This window comes from Hemitrygon akajei, chromosome 28 (assembly GCF_048418815.1).
Source record: "Hemitrygon akajei chromosome 28, sHemAka1.3, whole genome shotgun sequence".
NCBI lineage: Eukaryota > Metazoa > Chordata > Chondrichthyes > Myliobatiformes > Dasyatidae > Hemitrygon > Hemitrygon akajei.
The window spans coordinates 40,605,838-40,629,290 of record NC_133151.1 but is presented as its reverse complement, the minus strand read 5'-3'; the positions used below and the strand labels follow the sequence as shown (position 1 = coordinate 40,629,290).

Here is a 23,453-nt window from a genome sequence, read left to right as displayed (position 1 = left end):
TCCCCGTATTGCTTGATGCCCAGACCAAACAAGAATCAAAAAACCTTTGCTTTGAATATACCTAAAGACTGGCCTCTCTGATGTACATAAAGATGCCTGTGGCAAGGAATTCCACAGATTCACCACTCTCTGGCAAAAGAAATTACTCCTCATCTCCGTTCTAAAAGGACTTCTCTCTATTCTGATGTTGTGTCCTCTGGCCTTAGACTCTCCCACTATAGGAAACATCCTGTCCACATCCACTCTATCTGTGTCCTCTGGTCCTAGACTCCCCCACTATAGGAAACATCCACTCCACATCCACTCTATCTGTGTCCTCTGTTCCTAGACTCCCCCTGTATAGGAAGCATCCTCCCCACATCCACTCTATCTGTGTCCTCTGGTCCTAGACTCCCCCACTATAGGAAACGTCCTCTCCACATCCACTCTATCTGTGCCCTCTGGTCCTAGACTCCCCCACTATAGGAAACATCCTCTCCACATCCACTCTGTCTGTGTCCTCTGGTCCTAGACTACCCCACTATAGGAAACATCCTCTCCACATCCACTCTATCTGTGTCCTCTGGTCCTTGACTCCCCCACTATAGGAAGCATCCTCTCCACATACACTCTATCTGTGTCCTCTGGTCCTTGACTCCCCCACTATAGGAAACATCCTCTCCACATCCACTCTGTGTCCTCTGGTCCTAGACTCCCCCAGTATAGGAAACATCCTCTCCACATCCACTCTGTCTGTGTCCTCTGGTCCTAGACTCCCCCACTATAGGAAACATCCCCTCCACATCCACTCTATCTGTGTCCTCTGGTCCTAGATTCCTCCACTATAGGAAACATCCTCTCCACGTCCACTCTATCTGTGTCCTCTGGTCCTAGACTCCCCACTATAGGAAACATCCTCTCCACATCCACTCTATCTGTGTCCTCTGGTCCTAGACTCCCCCACTATAGGAAACATCCTCTCCACATCCACTCTATATGTGTCCTCTGGTCCTAGACTCCCCCACTATTGGAAACATCCTCTCCACATACACTCTGTCTGTGTCCTCTGGTCCTAGACACCCCCACTATAGGAAACATCCTCTCCACATCCACTCTATATGTGTCCTCTGGTCCTAGACTCCCCCACTATTGGAAACATCCTCTCCACATCCACTCTATCTGTGTCCTCTGGCCCTAGACTCCCCCACTATAGGAAACATCCTCTCCACATCCACTCTATCAAGGCCTTTCACCATTTGTGATCTACCCCTCATTCTTTTCTATTCTACAGTTTACAGGCCCAGAGCGGTCGGACACTCTTTATGTGACAAGCCATTCAATCCTGGAATCATTTTCCTGAAGCTCCTTTGATCCCTGTCCAGTGTCAGCAGGTCCTCAGTAAGACAGGGGCCCAAAACTGCCCACAGTACTCCAAGTGAGGACTGTAAATCTCAACGTTACATTCTTGCTATTGTGGTCTAGTCATCTTGGAATGAATGCTAACATCGCATTTGTCTTCCTCACCACTGATTTAAATTAACCCCCGGGGATCCTGCACAAGGACTCCCAAGTGTCCTGCGTCTCAGTTTTTTGTATTTAGAAAATACTTAAATCTGTCATTTCTTCAACCAAAGTGCACGACCACACGTTTCCTGATGGTGTTTTCCATCGGCGTTTTCTTTGCCGTGTGCGTCATGATTATTGTGTTTGTCATCTTCTTGGGTTTGAAATGCTCCTTCGGATCCAAAGTAACAATCACGTTGCTCCTCTTTTTTCACTTGAGCACTGCGGAATGACAATGAACAATCCAGAATCTACATTTTGACGAGAATATAAAAACAAGAATGTAACACTGAGGCTCTGTAAGGCGTTGGTCAGACCACACTTGGAGTATTGTGAGCAATTTTGTGTCCATTGTCTAGGAAACGATGTGCTGGCATTGGAGAATGTTCAGAGGAGGTTTACGAGAATGATTCTGGGAATGAAGAGGGTTTCATTGGCACCTATTGAATATTGAAAGACCTAGATAGAGTGGATGTGGAGAGGATGTTTCCTATAGTGGGGGAGTCTAGGACCAGAGGACACAGACAGAGTAGATGTGGAGAGGATGTTTCCTATAGCGGGGGAGTCTAGGACCAGAGGACACAGATAGAGTGGATGTGGAAAGGATGTTTCCTGTAGTGTGGTAGTCTAGGACCAGAGGACACAGATAGAGTGGATGTGGAGAGGATGTTTCCTATAGTGGGGGAGTCTAGAACCAGAGGACACAGATAGATTGGATGAGGAGAGGACGTTTCCTATAGTGGGGGAGTCTAGGACCAGAGGACACAGATAGAGTGGATGTGGAGAGGATGTTTCCTATAGTGGGGGAGTCTAGGACCAGAGGACACAGATAGAGTGGATGAGGAGAGGACGTTTCCTATAGTGGGGGAGTCTAGGACCAGAGGACACAGATAGAGTGGATGTGGAGAGGATGTTTCCTATATTGGAGGAGTCTTGGACCAGAGGACAAAATACCTGAACTTGGCTTTACAAAGAGATGTGGAGGTATTTCTTTAGCTGGAAAGTGGTGAATCTGTGTAACTAATTGCCACAGATGGCTGTGGAGCTAGAGTCATTTTGTATACTTAAAGTGGAGATCGGTAGGTTCTTGTTTAGTCAGGGTGTGTGGAATGGTGGACCATACTCGATGGACTGAGTGGCTGAATTGTGCTCTTGTGTCTAATGGGCTCTGGTTGGCAGCCTGAGAGCCTCTGCGGTGGGCTGTCGTGAAGGGGTTGGAAGACTCTGGGCTGTCGTGAAGGGGTTGGAGGGCTCTGGGCTGTCGTGAAGGGGTTGGAGGACTCTGGGCTGTCGTGAAGGGGTTGGAGGACTCTCTGGGCTGTCGTGAAGGGGTTGGAGGGCTCTGGGCTGTCGTGAAGGGGTTGGAGGGCTCTGGGCTGTCGTGAAGGGGTTGGAGGACTCTGGGCTGTCGTGAAGGGGTTGGAGGACTGGGCTGTCGTGAAGGGGTTGGAGGACTCTGGGCTGTCGTGAAGGGGTTGGAGGACTCTGGGCTGTCGTGAAGGGGTTGGAGGACTCTGGGCTGTCGTGAAGGGGTTGGAGGACTCTGGGCTGTCGTGAAGGTGTTGGAGGACTCTGGGCTGTCGTGAAGGGGTTGGAGGACTCTCTGGGCTGTCGTGAAGGGGTTGGAGGTCTCTGGGCTGTCGTGAAGGGGTTGGAGGACTGGGCTGTCGTGAAGGGGTTGGAGGACTGGGCTGTCGTGAAGGGGTTGCAGGACTCTGGGCTGTCGTGCGGTGCTGTCGTGAAGGGGTTGGAGGACTCTCTGGGCTGTCGTGAATGGGTTGGAGGACTCTGGGCTGTCGTGAAGGGGTTGAAGGTCTCTGGGCTGTCGTGAAGGGGTTGGAGGACTCTGGGCTGTTGTGCGGTGCTGTCGTGAAGGGGTTGGAGGGCTCTCTGGGCTGTCGTGAAGGGGTTGGAGGACTCTGGGCTGTCGTGAAGGGGTTGGAGGACTCTGGGCTGTCGTGCGGTGCTGTCGTGAAGGGGTTGGAGGACTCTCTGGGCTGTCGTGAAGGGGTTGGAGGACTCTGGGCTGTCGTGAAGGGGTTGGAGGACTCTCAGATGGTAACACTGCCTCCCTTTCCTTTGCAGTCCCTGAACGAGTTCCTGGACTCTCTGGGTGTGCCTCTGGAGATGACGGATGGCTTCATCAGCAGCATCTCAGTGACCATCCCCTGGTCTGCCCTCATCACTGACAACTGTACCGTGGAGGTGTCGGGATTGCAGATCACTTGCAGACCCAAGTACTGCTTCGGTAAGCTGAGCCCGGCCCAGCACCCAGCAAGGCACAATCTCCTCGTTTCTTGCAGATGCAGTAGTCATTTAAAACAAATATTCAATGATTGACATTTATTTATCACGTGTACAGTGAAACACAGTGAAGTACGTTGTTTGTGTTAACAACCAACACAATCTCAGCAAGTGATGGGAGTACCCAGCAAGTGTCACTAGCACCAATGACAACCCCACTATTATCCCTCTCGACCCCCGTCTCCCCGGGGCCTCCCTCTCGACCCCCGTCTCCCCGGGGCCTCCCTCTCGACCCCCGTCTCCCCGGGGCCTCCCTCTCGACCCCCGTCTCCCCGGGGCCTCCCTCTTTACCCCCGTCACCCCGGGGCCTCCCTCTCGACCCCTTTCTCCCCGTAACCTTACACACCCTGACTAATCAAAAATCTACCAATCTCATTTTAAATAGACCCAATGACTTGACCGTCACCGCCATCTGTGGCAATGAATTCTGCAGATCCACTATCCCCTGACTAAATAACCATATAACAATATAACAATTACAGCACGGAAACAGGCCATCTCGGCCCTTCTAGTCCGTGCTGAACGCTTACTCTCGCCTAGTCCCACTGACCTGCACTCAACCCATAACCCTCCATTCCTTTCCTGTCCATATATCTATCCAATTTTTAAAAAAATGACAATATCGAACCTGCCGCTACCATTTCTACTGGAAGCTCGTTCCACACAGCTACCACTCTCTGAGTAAAAAAAAAAAATCCCTCTCGTGTTACCCCTAAATTTTTGCCCTCTAACTCTCAACTCATGTCCTCTTGTTTGAATCTCCCCTACTCTCAATGGAAAAAGCCTATCCACGTCAACTCTATCTATCCCCCTCATAATTTTAAGTACCTCTATCAAGTCCTCCCTCAACCTTTACGCTCCAAAGAATAAAGACCTAACTTGTTCAACCTTTCCCTGTAACTTAAGTGCTGAAACCCAGGTAACATTCTACTAAGTCTTCTCTGTACTCTCTCTATTTTGTTGACATCTTTCCTATAATTCGGTGACCAGAGCTGTACACAATATTCCAAATATGGCCGTACCAATGCCTTGTACAATTTTAACATTACATCCCAACTCCTGTACTCAATGCTCTGATATATAAAGGCCAGCATACTAAAAGCTTTCTTCACCACCCAATCCACATGAGATTCCATCTTCAGGGAACTATGCACCATTATTCCTAGATTACTCTGCTCTACTGCATTCTTCAATGCTCTACCATTTACCATGTATGTCCTATTTTGATTAGTCCTACCAAAATGTAGCACCTCACACTTATCAGCATTAAACTCCATCTGCCATCGCTCAGCCCACTCTTCTAACTGGCCTAAATCTCTCTGCAAGCTTTGAAAACCTACTTCATTATCCACAACGCTACCTACATACATCTGATTACTTACTAATCCAATTTACCACCCCATCATCCAGATCATTAATGTATATGACAAACAACATTGGACCCAGTACAGATCCCTGAGACACACCACTAGTCACCAGCCTCCAACCTGACAAACAGTTATCCACCACTACTCTCTGGCATCTCCCATCCAGCCACTGTTGAATCCATTTTACTACTTCAATATTAATACCTAACGATTGAACCTTCCTAACTAACCTTCCGTGCGGAACCTTGTCAAAGGCCTTACTGAAGTCCATATAGACAACATACACTGCTTTATCCTCGTCAACTTTCCTAGTAACCTCTTCAAAAAATTCAATAAGATTTGTCAAACATGACCTTCCATGCACAAATCCATGTTGACTGTTCCTAATCAGACCCTGTCTATCCAGATAATTATATATACCATCTCTAAGAATACTTCCCATTAATTTACCCACCACTGACGTCAAACCTACAGGCCTATAACTGCTAGGTTTACTCTTAGAACTCTTTTTAAACAATGGAACAACATGAGCAATACGCCAATCCCCCAGCACCATTCCCGTTTCTAATGACATTTGAAATATTTCTGTCAGAGCCCCTGCTATTTCTACACTAACTTCCCTCAGGGTCCTAGGGAATATCCTGTCAGGATCCGGAGATTTATCCACTTTTATATTCTTTAAAAGTGCCAGTACTTCCTCCTCTTTAATCATCATAGTTTCCATAACTACCCTACTTGTTTCCCTTACCTTATACAATTCAATATCCTTCTCCTTAGTGAATACCGAAGAAAAGAAATTGTTCAAAATCTCCCCCATCTCTTTTGGTTCCACACATAGCTGTCCACTCTGATTCTCTACGGGAGCAATTTTATCCCTCACTATCCTTTCGCTATTAATATAACTGTAGAAACCCTTCGGAATTATTTTTACCTTACTTGCCAAAGCAACCTTATATCTTCATTTAGCTTTTCTAATTTCTTTCTTAAGATTCTTTTTACATTCTTTATATTCCTTGAGCACCTCATTTACTCCATGCTGCCTATATTTATTATAGATATCTCTCTTTTTCTGAAACAAGTTTCCAGTATCCCTTGAAAACCATGGCTCTCTCAAACTTTTAACCTTTTCTTTCAACCTAACAGGAACATAAAGATTCTGTACCCTCAAAATTTCACCTTTAAATGACCTCCATTTCTCTATTACATCCTTCCCATAAAACAAGTTGTCCCATTCCACTCCTTCTAAATCCTTTCACATCTCCTCAAAGTTAGCATTTCTCCAATCAAAAATCTCAACCCTGGGTCCAGTCCTATCCTTCTCCATAATTATATTGAAACTAATGGCATTGTGATCACTGGAGCCAAAGTGCTTCCCAACACCTATCTCCATCACCTGACCTATTTCATTCCCTAACAGGAGATCCAACGCTGCCCCCTTCTCTAGTTGGTACCTCTATGTATTGCTGCAAAAAAAAAACTACCTCATCATCTCTGTTCTAAAGGGGCATCCTTCCATTCTGGTCCTAGACTCCCCAACTATAGGAAACATCCTCTCCACATCCACTCTATCTGTGTCCTCTGGTCCTAGACTCCCCCACTATAGGAAACATCCTCTCCACATCCACTCTATCTGAATCCTCTGGTCCTAGACTCCCCCACTATAGGAAACATCCTCTCCACATCCACTCTATCTGTGTCCTCTGGTCCTAGACTCCCCCACTATAGGAAACATCCTCTCCACATCCACTCTATCTGTGTCCTCTGGTCCTAGACTCCCCCACTATAGGAAGCATCCTCTCCACATCCACTCTATCTGTGTCCTCTGGTCCTAGACTCCCCCCACTATAGGAAACATCCTCTCCACATCCACTCTATCTGTGTCCTCTGGTCCTAGACTCCTCCACTATAGGAAACATCCTCTCCACATCCACTCTATCTATGTCCTCTGGTCCTAGACTCCACCACTACGGGAAACATCCTCTCCACATCCACTCCGTCTGTGTCCTCCGGTCCTAGACTCCTCCACTATAGGAAACATCTTCTCCACATCCACTCCGTCTGTGTCCTCTGGTCCTAGACTCCTCCACTATAGGAAACATCCTCTCCACATCCACTCTATCTGTGTCCTCTGGTCCTAGACTCCCTCCCTATAGGAAGCATCCTCTCCACATCCACTCTATCTGTGTCCTCTTGTCCTAGAATCCCCCACTATTGGAAACATCCTCTCCACATCCACTCTATCTGTGTCCTCTGGTCCTAGACTCCCCCACTATAGGAAGCATCCTCTCCATATCCACTCTGTCTGTGTCCTCTGGTCCTAGACTCCCCCACTATAGGAAACATCCACTCCACATCCACTCTATCTGTGTCCTCTGGTCCTAGACTCCCCCACTATAGGAAGCATCCTCTCCATATCCACTCTGTCTGTGTCCTCTGGTCCTAGACTCCCCCACTATAGGAAACATCCTCTCCATATCCACTCTATCTGTGTCCTCTGGTCCTAGACTCCCCACTATAGGAAACATCCTCTCCACATCCACTCTATCTGAGTCCTCTGGTCCTAGACTCCCCACTATAGGAAACATCCTCTCCACATCCACTCTATCTGAGTCCTCTGGTCCTAGACTCCCCACTATAGGAAACATCCTCTCCACATCCACTCTATCTGAGTCCTCTGGTCCTAGTCTCCCCCACTATAGGAAACATCCTCTCCACATCCACTCTATCTGAGTCCTCTGGTCCCAGACTCCCCCACGATAGGAAACATCCTCTCCACATCCACTCTATCTGTGTCCTCTGGTCCTAGACTCCCCCACGATAGGAAACATCCTCTCCACATCCACTCTATCTGTGTCCTCTGGTCCTAGACTCCCCCACGATAGGAAACATCCTCTCCACATCCACTCTATCTGAGTCCTCTGGTCCTAGACTCCCCCACGATAGGAAACATCCTCTCCACATCCACTCTATCTGTGTCCTCTGGTCCTAGACTCCCCCACTATAGGAAACATCCTCTCCACATCCACTCTATCTGTGTCCTCTGGTCCTAGACTCCCCCACTATAGGAAACATCCTCTCCACATCCACTCTATCTGAGTCCTCTGGTCCTAGACTCCCCACTATAGGAAACATCCTCTCCACATCCACTCTATCTGAGTCCTCTGGTCCTAGTCTCCCCCACTATAGGAAACATCCTCTCCACATCCACTCTATCTGAGTCCTCTGGTCCCAGACTCCCCCACGATAGGAAACATCCTCTCCACATCCACTCTATCTGTGTCCTCTGGTCCTAGACTCCCCCACGATAGGAAACATCCTCTCCACATCCACTCTATCTGTGTCCTCTGGTCCTAGACTCCCCCACGATAGGAAACATCCTCTCCACATCCACTCTATCTGAGTCCTCTGGTCCTAGACTCCCCCACTATAGGAAACATCCTCTCCACATCCACTCTCTCTGTGTCCTCTGGTCTGAGACTCCCCCACGATAGGAAACATCCTCTCCACATCCACTCTATCTGTGTCCTCTGGTCCTAGACTCCCCCACTATAGGAAACATCCTCTCCACATCCACTCTATCTGAGTCCTCTGGTCCTAGACTCCCCACCATAGGAAACATCCTCTCCACATCCACTCTATCTGTGTCCTCTGGTCCTAGACTCCCCCACTATAGGAAACATCCTCTCCACATCCACTCTATCTGTGTGGTATTTTGAGGCTGTGTCTACTGGTCCCACTCCCCAACCCTATCTCAGCCTTTCAATATTCCAGCACCAACATAGCTCGGCTGCAATGTTTTGCAGAACAACACTGAGCATAGCGAGCAATTAAAGAAAGCCCTGTTGCTCCCACCTTCCTGCACATAGTTACAGGCCTCCAACCCCAGGACATGACCTCAGCCTCCAGCAGGCTTGGATTCCAACTCTCAGAAGAGAACGGCATCTTAAAAAGCAAGAGCTAATTGGTTTGGTGTTTAGGGGCATCCAGCATGGCTGAACACCCTTTGTGTCCCTCCAAACCTTCCTTATCCATTACCAGTTCGAATGTCCTAATCATACCCACCTTCACCACCTCATTCTATATCAACCACCACCCTCTGTACCTCCAGAGTCCCTTTTAAAGCTTTCCCTTCTCTGTTTAAATTTATACCCCCAGTCGTCATCATCATCATTATGTACTCTGTGATATTACATCACTGCAGTGTCATATGACATCATCACTCTGTGCAGTATCGTACGACGTCGTCATTATGTGCACTGTCGTACAACATCATTGGTCTCTCTCCTGGTGAGACAACATTTCACAGGAGAGTCTGTTGGGGTCATCTACTGCATCCATTGCTTCTGGCGTGGCCTCTTGTATATCGGTGAGACCCGACGCAGAGAGCGGGAGACCGCTTCGCCGAGCAACAATGCTCTGCCCACCAGAGAAGGCAGGATCTCCCAGCGGTCACCCATTTTAATTCCACTTCCCATTCCCGTTACAATGTCTATCCCTGGCTTTCTCTGCTGTCGTGATGAGGATACCTTCTATTCCATCTGGGTAGTCTCCAACCTGACGGCATGAACATTGATTTCACAATCTTCCGGTAATGTCCCCCACCCCCCTTCTCCATTCCCTTTTCCCTCTCTCACTTCATCTCCTTGCCTCCCTCTGATGCTCCTCCCCCTTTCCCTCTCTGTCCTCTCCTATTAGATTTCACCTTCTCCAGCCCCGTATCTCTTTCCCCAATCAACTTCACAGCTCTATTTAACCCCTCCCCTCCCAGTTTCACCCATCTCCTTGTGTTTCTTCCTCCCCCCCCTCCACCTTCTAACTCTGACTCCTCATCTTTGTTCGTTCCGAAAGGTCGATTGTACTCTTTTCCGTAGATGCTGCCTGACCTGCTGAGTTCCTCCAGCATTTTGTGTGTGTTGCTCCGATTTCCAGCATCTGCAGATTTTCTCTTGTTTGTGATTGGGTTCATAAGACATACTCTCTAATCCAGGCAGCATCCTGTTAAATCTCCTCTGCACCCTCTCTAAAGTGTCCACATCGTGAGGGGACCGGAGCTGAACACAATACTCTGTGTGGTCTAACCAGAGTTTTATAGAGCAGCAGCGTTACTTTGTGGCTCGTGAACTCAGTCCCTGACTGATGAAGACCAACATGCCATACCAGCCTACCAACTTTGAGGGATCTGTGGACAGGGATTCCCTCTGTTGCCCCACACTGCTTTTAACCCTCAAGCTCGACCCTCCGGGGAATCACTTTGCAGATTCCCATATTCCTAGCTTGTTCCCTTGTCGTGTTGGGAGAAGAATGGCGCGTTCCCCTGCGGTGTATTTGGGAGCTGCGTTCTCTGCCACTGCCCCCCTCGCAGTGCCTGACCCTGTTGCTGATACACTCTGTCTCCCTCTTGCAGCTCCAGGGACAGAGTCTCCCAGCTGGTCATCGTGCATGACCACCAGCATGCAGCTGGCCAAAGAGTGCCTGCAGGAGCAGTCCGAGGAGCCCACGCAGCCCCTGGAGGGGCTGGAGATGTTTGCACAGACCATCGAGACTGGTAAGTGTGGTTTGTCACGTGGTTAACCCAGCACCAACCTTGCTTCAGGTTATCCCCAGCAGTCAACAGCCATCTCTTTTGTTTTGTGCACATTCAGAGACAGGTTGTTGGCTCTGCACCAGTCCGTTAGCCACTGCACCTCCTCTCTGTAAGCTGACTCGTCGTTCTACAGATGTACTGTCTGTGTCCTCTGGTCCTAGACTCCCCCACTATAGGAAACATACTCTCCACATCTGCTCTATCTCTGTCCTCTGGTCCTAGACTCCCCCACTATAGGAAACATCCTCTCCACATCCACTCTATCTGTGTCCTCTGGTCCTAGACTCCCCCACTATAGGAAACATCCTCTCCACATCCACTCTATCTGTGTCCTCTGATCCTAGACTCCCCCACTATAGGAAACATCCTCTCCACATCCTCTCTATCTTTGTCCTCTTGTCCTAGAAACCCCCACTTTAGGAAACATCCTCTCCACATCCACTCTATCTGTGTCCTCTGGTCCCAGACTCCCCCAGTATAGGAAACATCCTCTCCACATCCACTCTATCTGTGTCCTCTGGTCCTAGACACCCCCACTATAGAAAACATCCTCTCCACATCCACTCTATCTGTGTCCTCTGGTCCTAGACTCTCCACTATAGAAAACATCCTCTCCACATCCACTCTATCTGTGTCCTCTGGTCCCAGACTCCCCCACTATAGGAAACATCCTCTCCACATCCACTCTATCTGTGTCCTCCGGTCCTAGACTCCCCCACTACAGGAAACATCCTCTCCACATCCACTCTATCTGTGTCCTCTGGTCCTAGACTCCCCCACTATAGGAAACATCCTCTCCACATCCACTCTATCTGTGTCCTCTGGTCCTAGACTCCCCCACTATAGGAAACATACTCTCCACATCCGCTCTATCTGTGTCCTCTGGTCCTAGACTCCCCCACTATAGGAAACATCCTCTCCACATCCACTCTATCTGTGTCCTCTGGTCCTAGACTCCCCCACTATAGGAAACATCCTCTCCACATCCACTCTATCTGTGTCCTCTGGTCCTAGACTCCCCCACTATAGGAAACATCCTCTCCACATCCACTCTATCTGCGTCCTCTGGTCCTAGACTCCCCCACTATAGGAAACATACTCTCCACATCCACTCTATCTGTGTCCTCTGGTCCTAGACTCCCCCATTATCCTCTCTACGTTCCTGTCTATTCTATGTTACTCTATCGAAACTTTCCAATATTCAAAAGGTTTCAGTGAGATTCTCCTCATTCTGGTGAGTATTGATCACTCCACATACTTTAACCCTTTCATTTTCGAAACCATTCTCATTAACCTCTAGACCCTCTCCAAGGCTAGTACATCCTTTCTTAGATAAGCTGCTCACAATACTCTAAGTCCAGTCTGCTGAATGCCCTCTGTGGAGGAACTCAGCAGGGCAGGCGGCATCATTGGAGGGGAATAAACAGTCAGCGTTTCGGACACTTCATCAGGACCTGATGAGATTAAAATGAGAGCCTGTATGGGTTCTGGATTTGGGGAGTGTGGGTGAGTGTAATGTGTATTTGGGGTGTTAACAAGTATGAAGATTGGTATCAGAATGGGTGGGACTTACAGAAGGGTAAAGGGAAGTATGACATGATGTTAAATACATCTTTGAAACTTTGAGACTCAAATATCCTGTGGCACTATAGGGAGAGCAGGGTAGCCCTTGGTACTGTTCACCACAACTTATTCCTCAATGCCTGAGATGGGCCACGTGTCAGGTCAGGAGCAGCACACACTAAATGCTGGAGGAACTCAGCCGGTCAGGTATGGAGAGGAATAAAGAGTCTTTGGGCCGAGACCCTTCATTTGCGTGTATATTCCCCCGTCAGGTGGTGGCGTTTTTCATCGCAGCCGCTTCTGCAGGGTCAACCAAAGTTGTTATCGTCCTTTTTAAACATTTTTTAAGATTGCAAGACCCTGCTGGAGGTTAAGGTACTGCAGATCTAAGCCATCAGCGAATTTCTCGTTGGTGGAGAAACTGAAGGAGCGGGAGTCGGTGTGGGTATCGGAGGAGTGGGTGCACAAAGGCGGTGCGCAATCTAACCACGAGTGGTTGTCTCGGTCGCTTCCCCTGTGATTTCAGGACCCTGTTGGACATTGTTACTGTGCAATGCTGCAAGTCTGATTCACCGATTTATTGGTGGATGTTGGGGGAGCTGCGTGGCCTTGGTGGCAGTGAGGATCAGGCCTCAAGCTGCAGTGTAGCCTGTATGCAGCTACCCAGGAGAGAGGTGTCAGAGTCAGTGAGCCCCACCAGAGGCAATGTGGTGCAGCATCCACGCCGGAGTCAGTGCTGCTCCCTAGTGTTCACTTGGCAGAAGGCAAGCTGCGTTGTGTGCAACTGCAGACTGCTGAAACATTCATGGATTCAGGGTCTCTCTCTCCTCTCTCCTCTCTCCTCTCTCCTCCTCTCTCCTCCTCTCTCCTCCTCTCTCCTCCTCTCTCCTCCTCTCTCCTCCTCTCTCCTCCTCTCTCCTCCTCTCTCCTCCTCTCTCCTCCTCCTCTCCTCCTCTCTCCTCCTCTCTCCTCCTCTCTCCTCCTCTCTCCTCCTCTCTCCTCCTCTCTCCTCCTCTCTCCTCCTCTCTCCTCCTCTCTCCTCCTCTCTCCTCCTCTCTCCTCCTCTCTCCTCCTCTCTCCTCCTCTCTCCTCCTCTCTCCTCCTCTCTCCTCCTCTCTCCTCCTCTCTCCTCCTCTCTCCTCCTCTCTCCTCCTCTCTCCTCCTCTCTCCTCCTCTCTCCTCCTCTCTCCTCCTCTCTCCTCCTCTCTCCTCCTCTCTCCTCCTCTCTCCTCCTCTCTCCTCCTCTCTCCTCCTCTCTCCTCCTCTCTCCTCCTCTCTCCTCTCTCCTCTCTCCTCTCTCCTCTCTCCTCTCTCCTCTCTCCTCTCTCCTCTCTCCTCTCTCCTCTCTCCTCTCTCCTCTCTCCTCTCTCCTCTCTCTCTTCCCCCCCCTCCCTCTATCTCTCCCTCGTTTTGTTCTGTGTGTGTCTATTGCTACTGTGTTTTGCATGCTGGTTTTTTTGGCTGTGTTCATGGGTATTTATATGTGGTTGAATGACCATTAAACTTGAACTTGGTGACCATCGTTAACCAAAGGTGACTGGTATAATGGTTTGTTAGTGGCGGAGCATTTTGGGGTATGAGAAGTGAGTACCGTTACTTCTCCCCACCAGGGCACTGTGCTTGAATCGTGTGATATTTTTGTACTGAATGGATTTTCTCAGTTTTGCTTCTAACTGACTAGTGCTGAGGAAGATAAAAGTGACGTTCCTGGATACCATCATACGAGTGGAACACACCCCCAACGGCTCCAGGACTGGTGTGGCCCTGGAGATGCACATAAAAAGGTCAGTGGCAACATTCATCCACTTGTGAGGGCAGTGGTATGACTGGGTGGGCCCCTTGGGTGCTGATTGGGGTTCGGTCTAGGAGTCTGAGCTGTGAAACTCTGTAGGACCAGAGTTCCAGATGAAAATCTCCTCTTGCAGATAGTTCGTACTGAAGGAATTGGCCAGAGAACTCGAGATCTCCAATACCACACTCCCACTATTCCCAACAACCATTGTTCCCTAAATTCCGATCAGAGCAACAGCACTCATCTTACTTTCTAAACATCCCATCCACTCTGTCCAGCTGTTTCAATACACTGCACCAAATACTTCCATTTTAGAACACGGCAGCGCGGTCACTCAAACCGAGTATGATGTTCTCCCAGAGGGTTGTCTTTTGGAGGGTCCTCAGGTTGTTCCTCATGTCGAGTATAATGTTCTCCCAAAGGGTTGTCTACTGATGGTTCCTAGAGTCGAGTATGATTTTCTCACAAAGGGTTGTCCATTGGTGGGTCCTCATGTTGAGTATAATGTTCTCACAAAGGGCTGTCCATTGGTGGGTCCTTGAGTCGAGTATGATGTTCTCCTAAAGGGTTGTCTATTGGTGGGTCCTCGAGTCGAGTATCATGTTCTCCTAATGAGTGGTTCCTCGAGTCGAGTATAATGTTCTCCCGAAGGGTTGTCTACTGATGGGTCCTCGAGTCGAGTATGATGTTCTCCCGAAGGGTTGTCCATTGGTGGGTCCTCTAGTCGAGTATCATGTTCTCCTAATGAGTGGTTCCTCGAGTCGAGTATAATGTTCTCCCGAAGGGTTGTTTACTGATGGGTCCTCGAGTCGAGTATGATGTTCTCCCGAAGGGTTGTCTACTGATGGGTCCTCGAGTTGAGTATCATGTTCTCCTAATGAGTGGTCTACTGATGGGTCCTCATGTCGAGTATAATGTTCTCACAAAGGGTTGTCTATTGGTGGGTCCTCAAGTCGAGTATCATGTTCTCACAAAGGGTTGTCCATTGGTGGGTCCTCAAGTCGAGTATCATGTTCTCACAAAGGGTTGTCCATTGGTGGGTCCTCAAGTCGAGTATCATGTTCTCACAAAGGGTTGTCCATTGGTGGGTCCTCAAGTCGAGTATCATGTTCTCACAAAGGGTTGTCCATTGGTGGGTCCTCAAGTCGAGTATGATGTTCTCACAAAGGGTTGTCCATTGGTGTGTCCTCAAGTCGAGTATGATGTTCTCACAAAGGGTTGTCCATTGGTGGGTCCTCAAGTCGAGTATGATGTTCTCACAAAGGGTTGTCCATTGGTGGGTCCTCGAGTCGAGTATGATGTTCTCACAAAGGGTTGTCCATTGGTGGGTCCTCAAGTCGAGTATCATGTTCTCACAAAGGGTTGTCCATTGGTGGGTCCTCGAGTCGAGTATGATGTTCTCACAAAGGGTTGTCCATTGGTGGGTCCTCAAGTCGAGTATGATGTTCTCACAAAGGGTTGTCCATTGGTGGGTCCTCGAGTCGAGTATGATGTTCTCACAAAGGGTTGTCCATTGGTGGGTCCTCAAGTCGAGTATGATGTTCTCCTAAAGGGTTGTCTATTGGTGGGTCCTCAAGTTGAGTATCATGTTCTCACAAAGGGTTGTCCATTGGTGGGTCCTCGAGTCGAGTATCATGTTCTCACAAAGGGTTGTCCATTGGTGGGTCCTCGAGTCGAGTATCATGTTCTCACAAAGGGTTGTCCATTGGTGGGTCCTCGAGTCGAGTATGATGTTCTCACAAAGGGTTGTCCATTGGTGGGTCCTCGAGTCGAGTATCATGTTCTCACAAAGGGTTGTCCATTGGTGGGTCCTCGAGTCGAGTATCATGTTCTCACAAAGGGTTGTCCATTGGTGGGTCCTCGAGTGGCTGGAGATGATGATCTGGCATCCGCATAAATGGAGAATAACTGTGCATGACTTTGTCTAACAATGGGAATTTGATGCACGGGCAGCCACTGCACAGTCCTTGACAGGTCAGGGTCAGGGTTCAGTGGCGTGGAATGCAAAGGACCGGAGACCCCTCACTGCCGCAGCTTCCCCTCAGCTTCACTGCCGTTGTGATGTGTCATCATCTTCTGCCAGCTGCACCACTGACATCCTGGTTTGGATCGCTCCGACTGAATCCCCCTTTTGACCTCACTGCCACGGGCAATCCTACCTTAGGAACTCACTAGCTTCTCCACTACAACCAGGTGATGAACCTTGGAGAAGACTTTTTAGAACATAGAATAGCACAGCATAATACGGGCCTTCCAGCCCAAAATTTTGTGCTGACCTATGTAGATATGATATGTATGTAACTAAGTAAACAATGACCATGATCAAAGTTCAAAGTAAATTTATTATCAGAGAACATGTATATCACCATATGCAAGGCTGAGATTCATTTTCTTCTGCACACACTCAATAAATGTATAGAATAATAACCATAGAATCAATGAAATACTGCGCATCTTAGGCATTTAACCATTGTGTAATAGAAGAAAGAAATCATAACAGTAAACAAATGAACAATAAATATCGAGAACACCAGATGAAAGTGAGTCCATAGGTTGTGGGAACAGTTCAGTGATGGGTGAGTGAAGTTATCCCCTCTGGTTCAGGAGCCTGATGGTTGAGGGGTAATAACTGTTCCTGAACCTGGTGGTGTGGGACCTGAGGCTCCTGTACCTGCTTCCTGATGGTAGCAGTGAGAAGAGAGCATGTCCTGGGTGGGGGGGTCCCTAATGATGATGCTGCTTTCCTGCGTTCAGTGGTGGAGAGAGCTTTACACGTGATGGACTAGATTTTCTGTTCAGTGGCTTTGTTGGTACCATACCAGACTGTGTTGCAACCAGTCAATATACAATGCCTATTAAAAAAAAATTAACCCACCTTCCCGGAAGATGAAATAATGGCACATTTGGATAGCAGTAACAGGATCAGTCCGAGTCAGCATGGATTTATGAAGGGGAAATCATGCTTGACTCATCTTCTGGAATTTTTTTGAGGATGTAACTATGAAAATGGACAAGGGAGAGCCAGTGGATGTAGTGTACCTGGACTTTGAGAAAGCCTTTGATAAGGTCCCACATAGGAGATTAGTGGGCAAAATTAGAGCACATGGTATTTGGGGGTAGGGTACTAACATGGATAGAAAATTGGTTGGCAGACAGGAAACAGAGTAGGGATTAACGGGTCCTTTTCAGAATGGCAGGCAGTGACTAGTGGGGTACCGCAAGGCCCCGGTGCTGGGACTGCAGCTATTTATAATATACATTAATGATTTAGATGAAGGGATTAAAAGTAACATTAGCAAATTTGCAGATGACACAAAGCTGGGTGGCAGTGTGAAATATGAGGAGGATGTTAGGAGAATGCAGGGTGACTTGGATAGGTTGGGTGAGTGGGCAGATGCATGGCAGATGCAGTTTAATGTGGATAAATGTGAGGTTATCCACTTTGGTGGTAAGAACAGGAGGGCAGATTACTATCTGAATGGTGTCAAGTTAGGAAAAGGGGAAGTACAACGAGATCTAGGTGTTCTTGTACATCAGTCAATGAAAGCAAGCATGCAGGTACAGCAGGCAGTGAAGAAAGCTAATGGCATGCTGGCCTTTATAACAAGAGGAATTGAGTATAGGAGTAAAGAGGTCCTTCTGCAGCTGTACAGGGCCCTGGTGAGACCCCACCTGGAGTATTGTGTTCAGTTTTGATCTCCAAATTTGAGGAAGGACATTCTTGCAATTGAGGGAGTGCAGCGTAGGTTCATGAGGTTAATTCCCGGGATGGCGGGACTGTCATATGTTGAAAGATTGGAGCGACTGGGCTTGTATACACTGAAATTTAGAAGGATGAAAGGGGATATGATTGAAACATATAAGATTATTAAGGGATTGGACACGCTAGAGGCAGGAAACATGTTCCCGATGTTGGGGGAGTCCAGAACCAGAGGCCACAGTTTAAGAATAAGGGGTAGGCCATTTAGAACGGAGTTGAGGAAAAACTTTTTCACCCAGAGAGTTGGAATGCTCTGCCTCAGAAGGCAGTGGAGGCCAATTCTCTGGATGCTTTCAAGAAAGAGTTAGATAGAGCTCTTAAAGATAGCGGAGTCAAGGGATATGGGGAGAAGGCAGGAACGGGGTACTGATTGTGGATGATCAGCCATGATCACAGTGAATGGCGGTGCTGGCTTGAAGGGCTGAATGGCCTACTCCTGCACCTACTGTTATGTGGTATTGTTTTACATTTAATCACAATGGATTTAATTTTGCTTTTTTGACACTGATCAACAGAAAAGACTCTTTTGTGACAAAGTGGAAAAAAAAGGTCTAAATTTATTACAATTATTAAACACAAAATAATTGCACAAATTTTCACCCCCTTCAAGTCAGTATTTAGTAGATGCACCTTTGGCAACAACTATAGCCTTGAGTCTGTGTGGATCGGTCTCGATCAGCTTTGCACATCTGAACACTGCAGTTTTCCCCATTCTTCTTCACAAAACTGTTGAAGCTCTGTCAGATTGCATGGGGATTGTGAGTGAACAGCCCTTTTCAAGTCCAGCCACAAATTCTCAATTGGATTGAGGTCCGGTCTCTGACTTGGCCACTCCAGGACATTAACTTTGTTGTTTCTAATCCATTCCTGTGTAGTTTTAGCTTTGTGCTTGGTGTCATTGTCTTGCTGGAAAACAGATCTTCTCCGAAGTCACATTCTCTTGCAGGTTTTCCTCCAGGATTTCCCTGTATTTTGCTGCATTCATTTTCCCCTCTCCCTTCACAAGCCTTCCAGAGCCTGCTGCAGTGAAGCATCCCCACAGCATGCTTCACGGTAGGGATGGTGTGTTTTTGAAGATGTGTGGTGTTTGGCTTTCACCAAGCATAGAGCTTAGCCTGATGGCCAAAAAGATCAATTTTGGTTTCATCAGACCATAGAAACTTCTTCCAGCTGACTTCAGAGTCTCCCACATGCCTTCTGGCAAACTAGCTGAGGTTTCATGTGAGTTTTTTCCAACAATGGCTTTCTCTCTGCCACTCTCCCATAAAGCTGCGACTGGTGAAGCACCCAGGCAACAGTTGTTGTATGCACAGTCTCTCCCATCTCAGGCACTGAAGCTTGTAACTCCTCCAGAGCTGTCACAGGTCTCATGGTGGCCTCCCTCACTAGTCCCCTTCTTGCATGGTCACTCAGTTTTTGAGGACAGCCTGCTCCGGGCAGTTATACAGCTGTGACATATTCTTTCCATTTCTTGATGATTGACTTAACTGTATGCTAAGGGATATTCAGTGAATTGGAAATTTTCTTGTATCCATCTCCTGACTTGTGCTTTTCAATAATCTTTTCGCGAGTTGCTTGGAGTGTTCTTTTGTCTCCATGATGTAGTTTTTGCCAGGATACTGACTCACCAGCAGTTGGACCTTCCAGATACACGGGTATTTTTACTACAATCAATTGAAACCGCATGCATGTTTCCAAAACCAAATCTCGACTTAACTAATTATGTGACTTCTAAAACCAACTGACTGCACCAGTCCTGACGAAGGGTCTTGGCCCGAAACGTCGACAGTGCTTCTCGCTATAGATGCTGCCTGGCCTGCTGCGTTCCACCAGCATTTTGTGTGTGTTGACTGCAACAGTAATGATTTGGTGTGTCATGTTAAAGGGGTGAATACTTATGCAATCAATTATTTTGTGTTTTATATTTGTAATTAATTTAGATCACTTTGTAGAGATCTGTTTTCACTTTGATGTGAAAGAGTTGATCAGCGTCAAAGAAAAAGCCAAATTAAATCCACTGTGATTCAATGCTGTAAAACATTAAAACGTGAAAACTTCCGGGGCGGGGGTTAATGTTTTTTTGAGGCACTGTGTTCTCCAATCGGAGTTTGTTAGTTTCAGATGCCACGCTCCATCTTCCAATTACCCCCCCCCCCCCCCGTATTAGCTGTTTCTACCTCTGGAGAAAGTCTCGGATTATCCACTCGGTCTGTGCCTCTCATCATCTTACAGGGACCTTATTTCAGTGGTAAATGAACAGTCGTCATTTCAATATTACTGACCCTCATTTCAGTAGAATCCAGAAGCATTGATTGTCGATTCTGTCAATAGACGCAGCCAGACCTGCTGAGTTTCTACGGTGTGTAATTATGCCGTCATTAGCAGGTCTTATCAGTGAAATCACTGGTCACCACTGACCAGAGTTTTTTGAGGAGTCTTCCCGTGAACTTGTGGGATTTCTCCCAGTGCTCCGGTTTCCTCCCGCAGTCTAAGGATGTACCAGGTAATAGGTGGGTTGGTCATTGTAAACTGTACTGTGAGATGCTGGACGGTGGGGGTGATTGGGCCAGAAGGGCCTCTTCGTGTTGTATCTCTAAATAAATAAGACCTATGTGTGGTGGGATGGGGATACATCTCTACCAGAGGAGGTGTGAGGTGCTCCTTCCCTCCGCTGGCCTGCAGGTCACCCTCGGGCGAGGTGTAGCTCCTGCTTAGCCCCCGATCAGGGCGACGTGAACCAGTGGGAGCAGGTGGTAGACAGTGGTATGAGCAGCCGGTGCAGATCACAAGTCCTGGTTATGTGACCGCTGACGCCAGGCAGACAATCTCTGACGAGTATTGATAATGGCTGGGGTCACCCGTCTTGTAACAACACTGTCCAGAAGACGACAATGGCAAAGGACTTCTGTAGAAAAATTTGCCAAGAACAATCATGGTGGAAGAAATACCATGTCTGCCCAGGTCGACACAATATGAACTAATATAAAACCTCAGCAAAGCTGCAGATGGTGGTCGTTTTCCAGCTCCACTACTCGAGCTAAGGTCACTTGATATATCCGTGCTGGGTGTCTAATTTTGAGCCACCTTTAAATTTACTTTGATCTGATCACGTCTAACGATAACTTCACTTGCCCCATCACAGAAATATTCCCACAACCTATGGACTCATTTTCAAGGACTCTTCATCTCATGTTCTCGATATTTATTTATATTTGCGGTGGTACAGCTTATTGCCTTCTGCACTCTGGTTGAATGCCCTAGTTGGGCAGACTTTCCTTGATCCTGTTCTAGTTATTATTCTATAGATTTGCTGAGTATGCCCACAAGACAATGAATCTCAAGGGACATGAATGAAAAGGGGAGGAGAGGGTTTTATTTTCTTGCCCCCACCACCCAGAGGAACCATGCTGTTGCTAAAGAAAGTGAAGCATTAAAAAAAAAATAGGCCCATGTCCCTTCCCCATCCCCTCACTAAAGAGCCTTTCTTGGTCAGTTTTGCTTTTGATTGAACAATGCTGGAAAGGTTACATTGGCAGCCCCCACACGGTCTTCCTGCTTTGGAAGTGATTGTTTTAGCAATGAACAGTCGTCATTTCAATATTACTGACCCTCATTTCAGTCGAATCCAGAAGCATTGATTGTCGATTCTGTCAATAGACGCAGCCAGACCTGCTGAGTTTCTACGGTGTGTAATTATGCCGTCATTAGCAGGTCTTATCAGTGAAATCACTGGTCACCACCATTGTCATTGAGTCAAAGAAAAGTACAGCACAGAATGGACCTTCGGCCCATCCGTACTATGCCAAACCATTTAATCTGCTTAGTCCCATCGACCTGCACTGGGACCACAGCAGTCCATCCGTGTACCGATCCAAACTTCTCTTCAACGTTGACATCGAGCTCGTATCCACCACTCGTGCTGGCAGCTCGTTCCACACTCTCACCGCCCTCTGAGTGAAGAAGTTTCCCCTCACGTTCCCCTTCAACATTTCACCTTTCACCCTTAACCCGTGACCTCCGGTAGTCTCACCCAACCTCAGTGGAAAAAGCCTGCTTGCATTTACCTTATCTGTACCCCTCATAATTTTGTATACTTCTAATAAATCCCCCCTCAATCTTTTATGTTCTTGGGAATGAAGTCCTAACTCTTCAATCTTTCCCTGTAACTTAGGTCCTCCAGTCACGGCAACTTCCTTACAAATGTTCTCTGTACTCTGTCAATCTTGTTTACATCTTTTCTGTAGGTAGGTGACCAAAACTGCACACGATCCTCTAAATTAGACCTCAGCAACATCTTATACAACTTCCACGTAACATCCCAACCCCTGTACTCAGTACTTCGATCTATGAAGGCCGATTTGCTGAAAGTTTTCTTCATGACCCTATCTCCCTGGGATGCCACTTCCAATGAATTATGGACCTGCATTGAGATTAAAGTTCTAGGCATTAATGATTATAAAATTAGCCCTAAAATGGGAGAGGGATTTGTCCTGCGTGTGCCTTTTTGGTGCTTGCGTCCTGCAGTTGGGCCTCATCAGATCCCACCGGTACCGGGGTGCCGAGGTCTACTTTGCTGTTCGTGGGAAAGCACTGGTAATCTGTTCCCCGGCACCCGCCCGTTCCTTCACTGTGCGGCAGGCAGGTCTAACGTGTCCTTCTCTGCAGGTTGGAGTACTGTGACGAAGCTGTGAAGGACTCGGTCAGCACGTCGAAGAAGGACCCCATACCCATCGACATCCACCAGCCCCCTGCCTTCGTTCACAAGGTGCTGCAGTTTTCCGGCGTGCTGCTACATTATGAGGATGTCTTTGAGCAGGAAGTGGATCCCCCTCTACCGCAGGTGAGGACTAAAGTAAGAACACACGTGCAACGGGCAGTAAGCGCATTAGCAGGGCTGAACATCTCACCTTTGAGAGCGCACCAGTGCCTTGGTGTTGGATGCAATTACCAAGACTATACTGTCATGCTATCTGCGTGTATAGGGAAAGTTAACATGCTCTGTTAGGTACGGTCCCAGGGCCACAGCTGTGTTACTGAACCATGAATCTGCCCACTTCCAATGACTTGTGTATATACCTTCCCATCCGTGTACCTGCCCAAACTTCCTTTAAACGTTTAAAGTGTCCACCACTTCCGCTGGCAGCTCGTTCTACCCTCTGAGTGAAGAAGTTTCCCCTTGTGTTCCCCGAAACATTGTATCTTTCACCCTTAACCTCTAGTTGTAGTCCCACCCAACCTCAGTGGAAAAAGCCTGCTTGCATTTACCCTATCTATACCCCTCATAATTCTGTATACCTCTATCAAATCTCCCCTCAATCTTCTACATTCTAAGGAATGAAGTCCAAACCTATTCAATCTTTCCCTATAACTCAGTTCAAATTCCGGCAACATCCCTGTAAATTTTCTCTGCACTCTTTCAACCTTATTTACATCTTTCCTGTAGGTAGGTGACCAAAACTGAACACAACACTCCAAATTACATCTCACCAATGTCTTATACAACTACTACATAACATCCCGTCTCCTGTACTCAACACTTTG

The 23,453-nt window shown here is 47.8% G+C and overlaps 1 protein-coding gene across 1 annotated transcript in view; it reads left to right on the top strand.

Moving 5' to 3' along the window:
• LOC140717863 (autophagy-related protein 2 homolog A-like) overlaps positions 1-23,453 on the top strand; it is a 319,916-nt gene that overhangs the window by 30,428 nt on the left and 266,035 nt on the right. Inside the window, 4 exon segments of the mRNA XM_073031584.1 lie at positions 3,628-3,790; positions 10,618-10,758; positions 14,042-14,144; positions 22,578-22,752. Of these exon segments, the coding sequence (XP_072887685.1) occupies positions 3,628-3,790; positions 10,618-10,758; positions 14,042-14,144; positions 22,578-22,752 (582 nt within the window).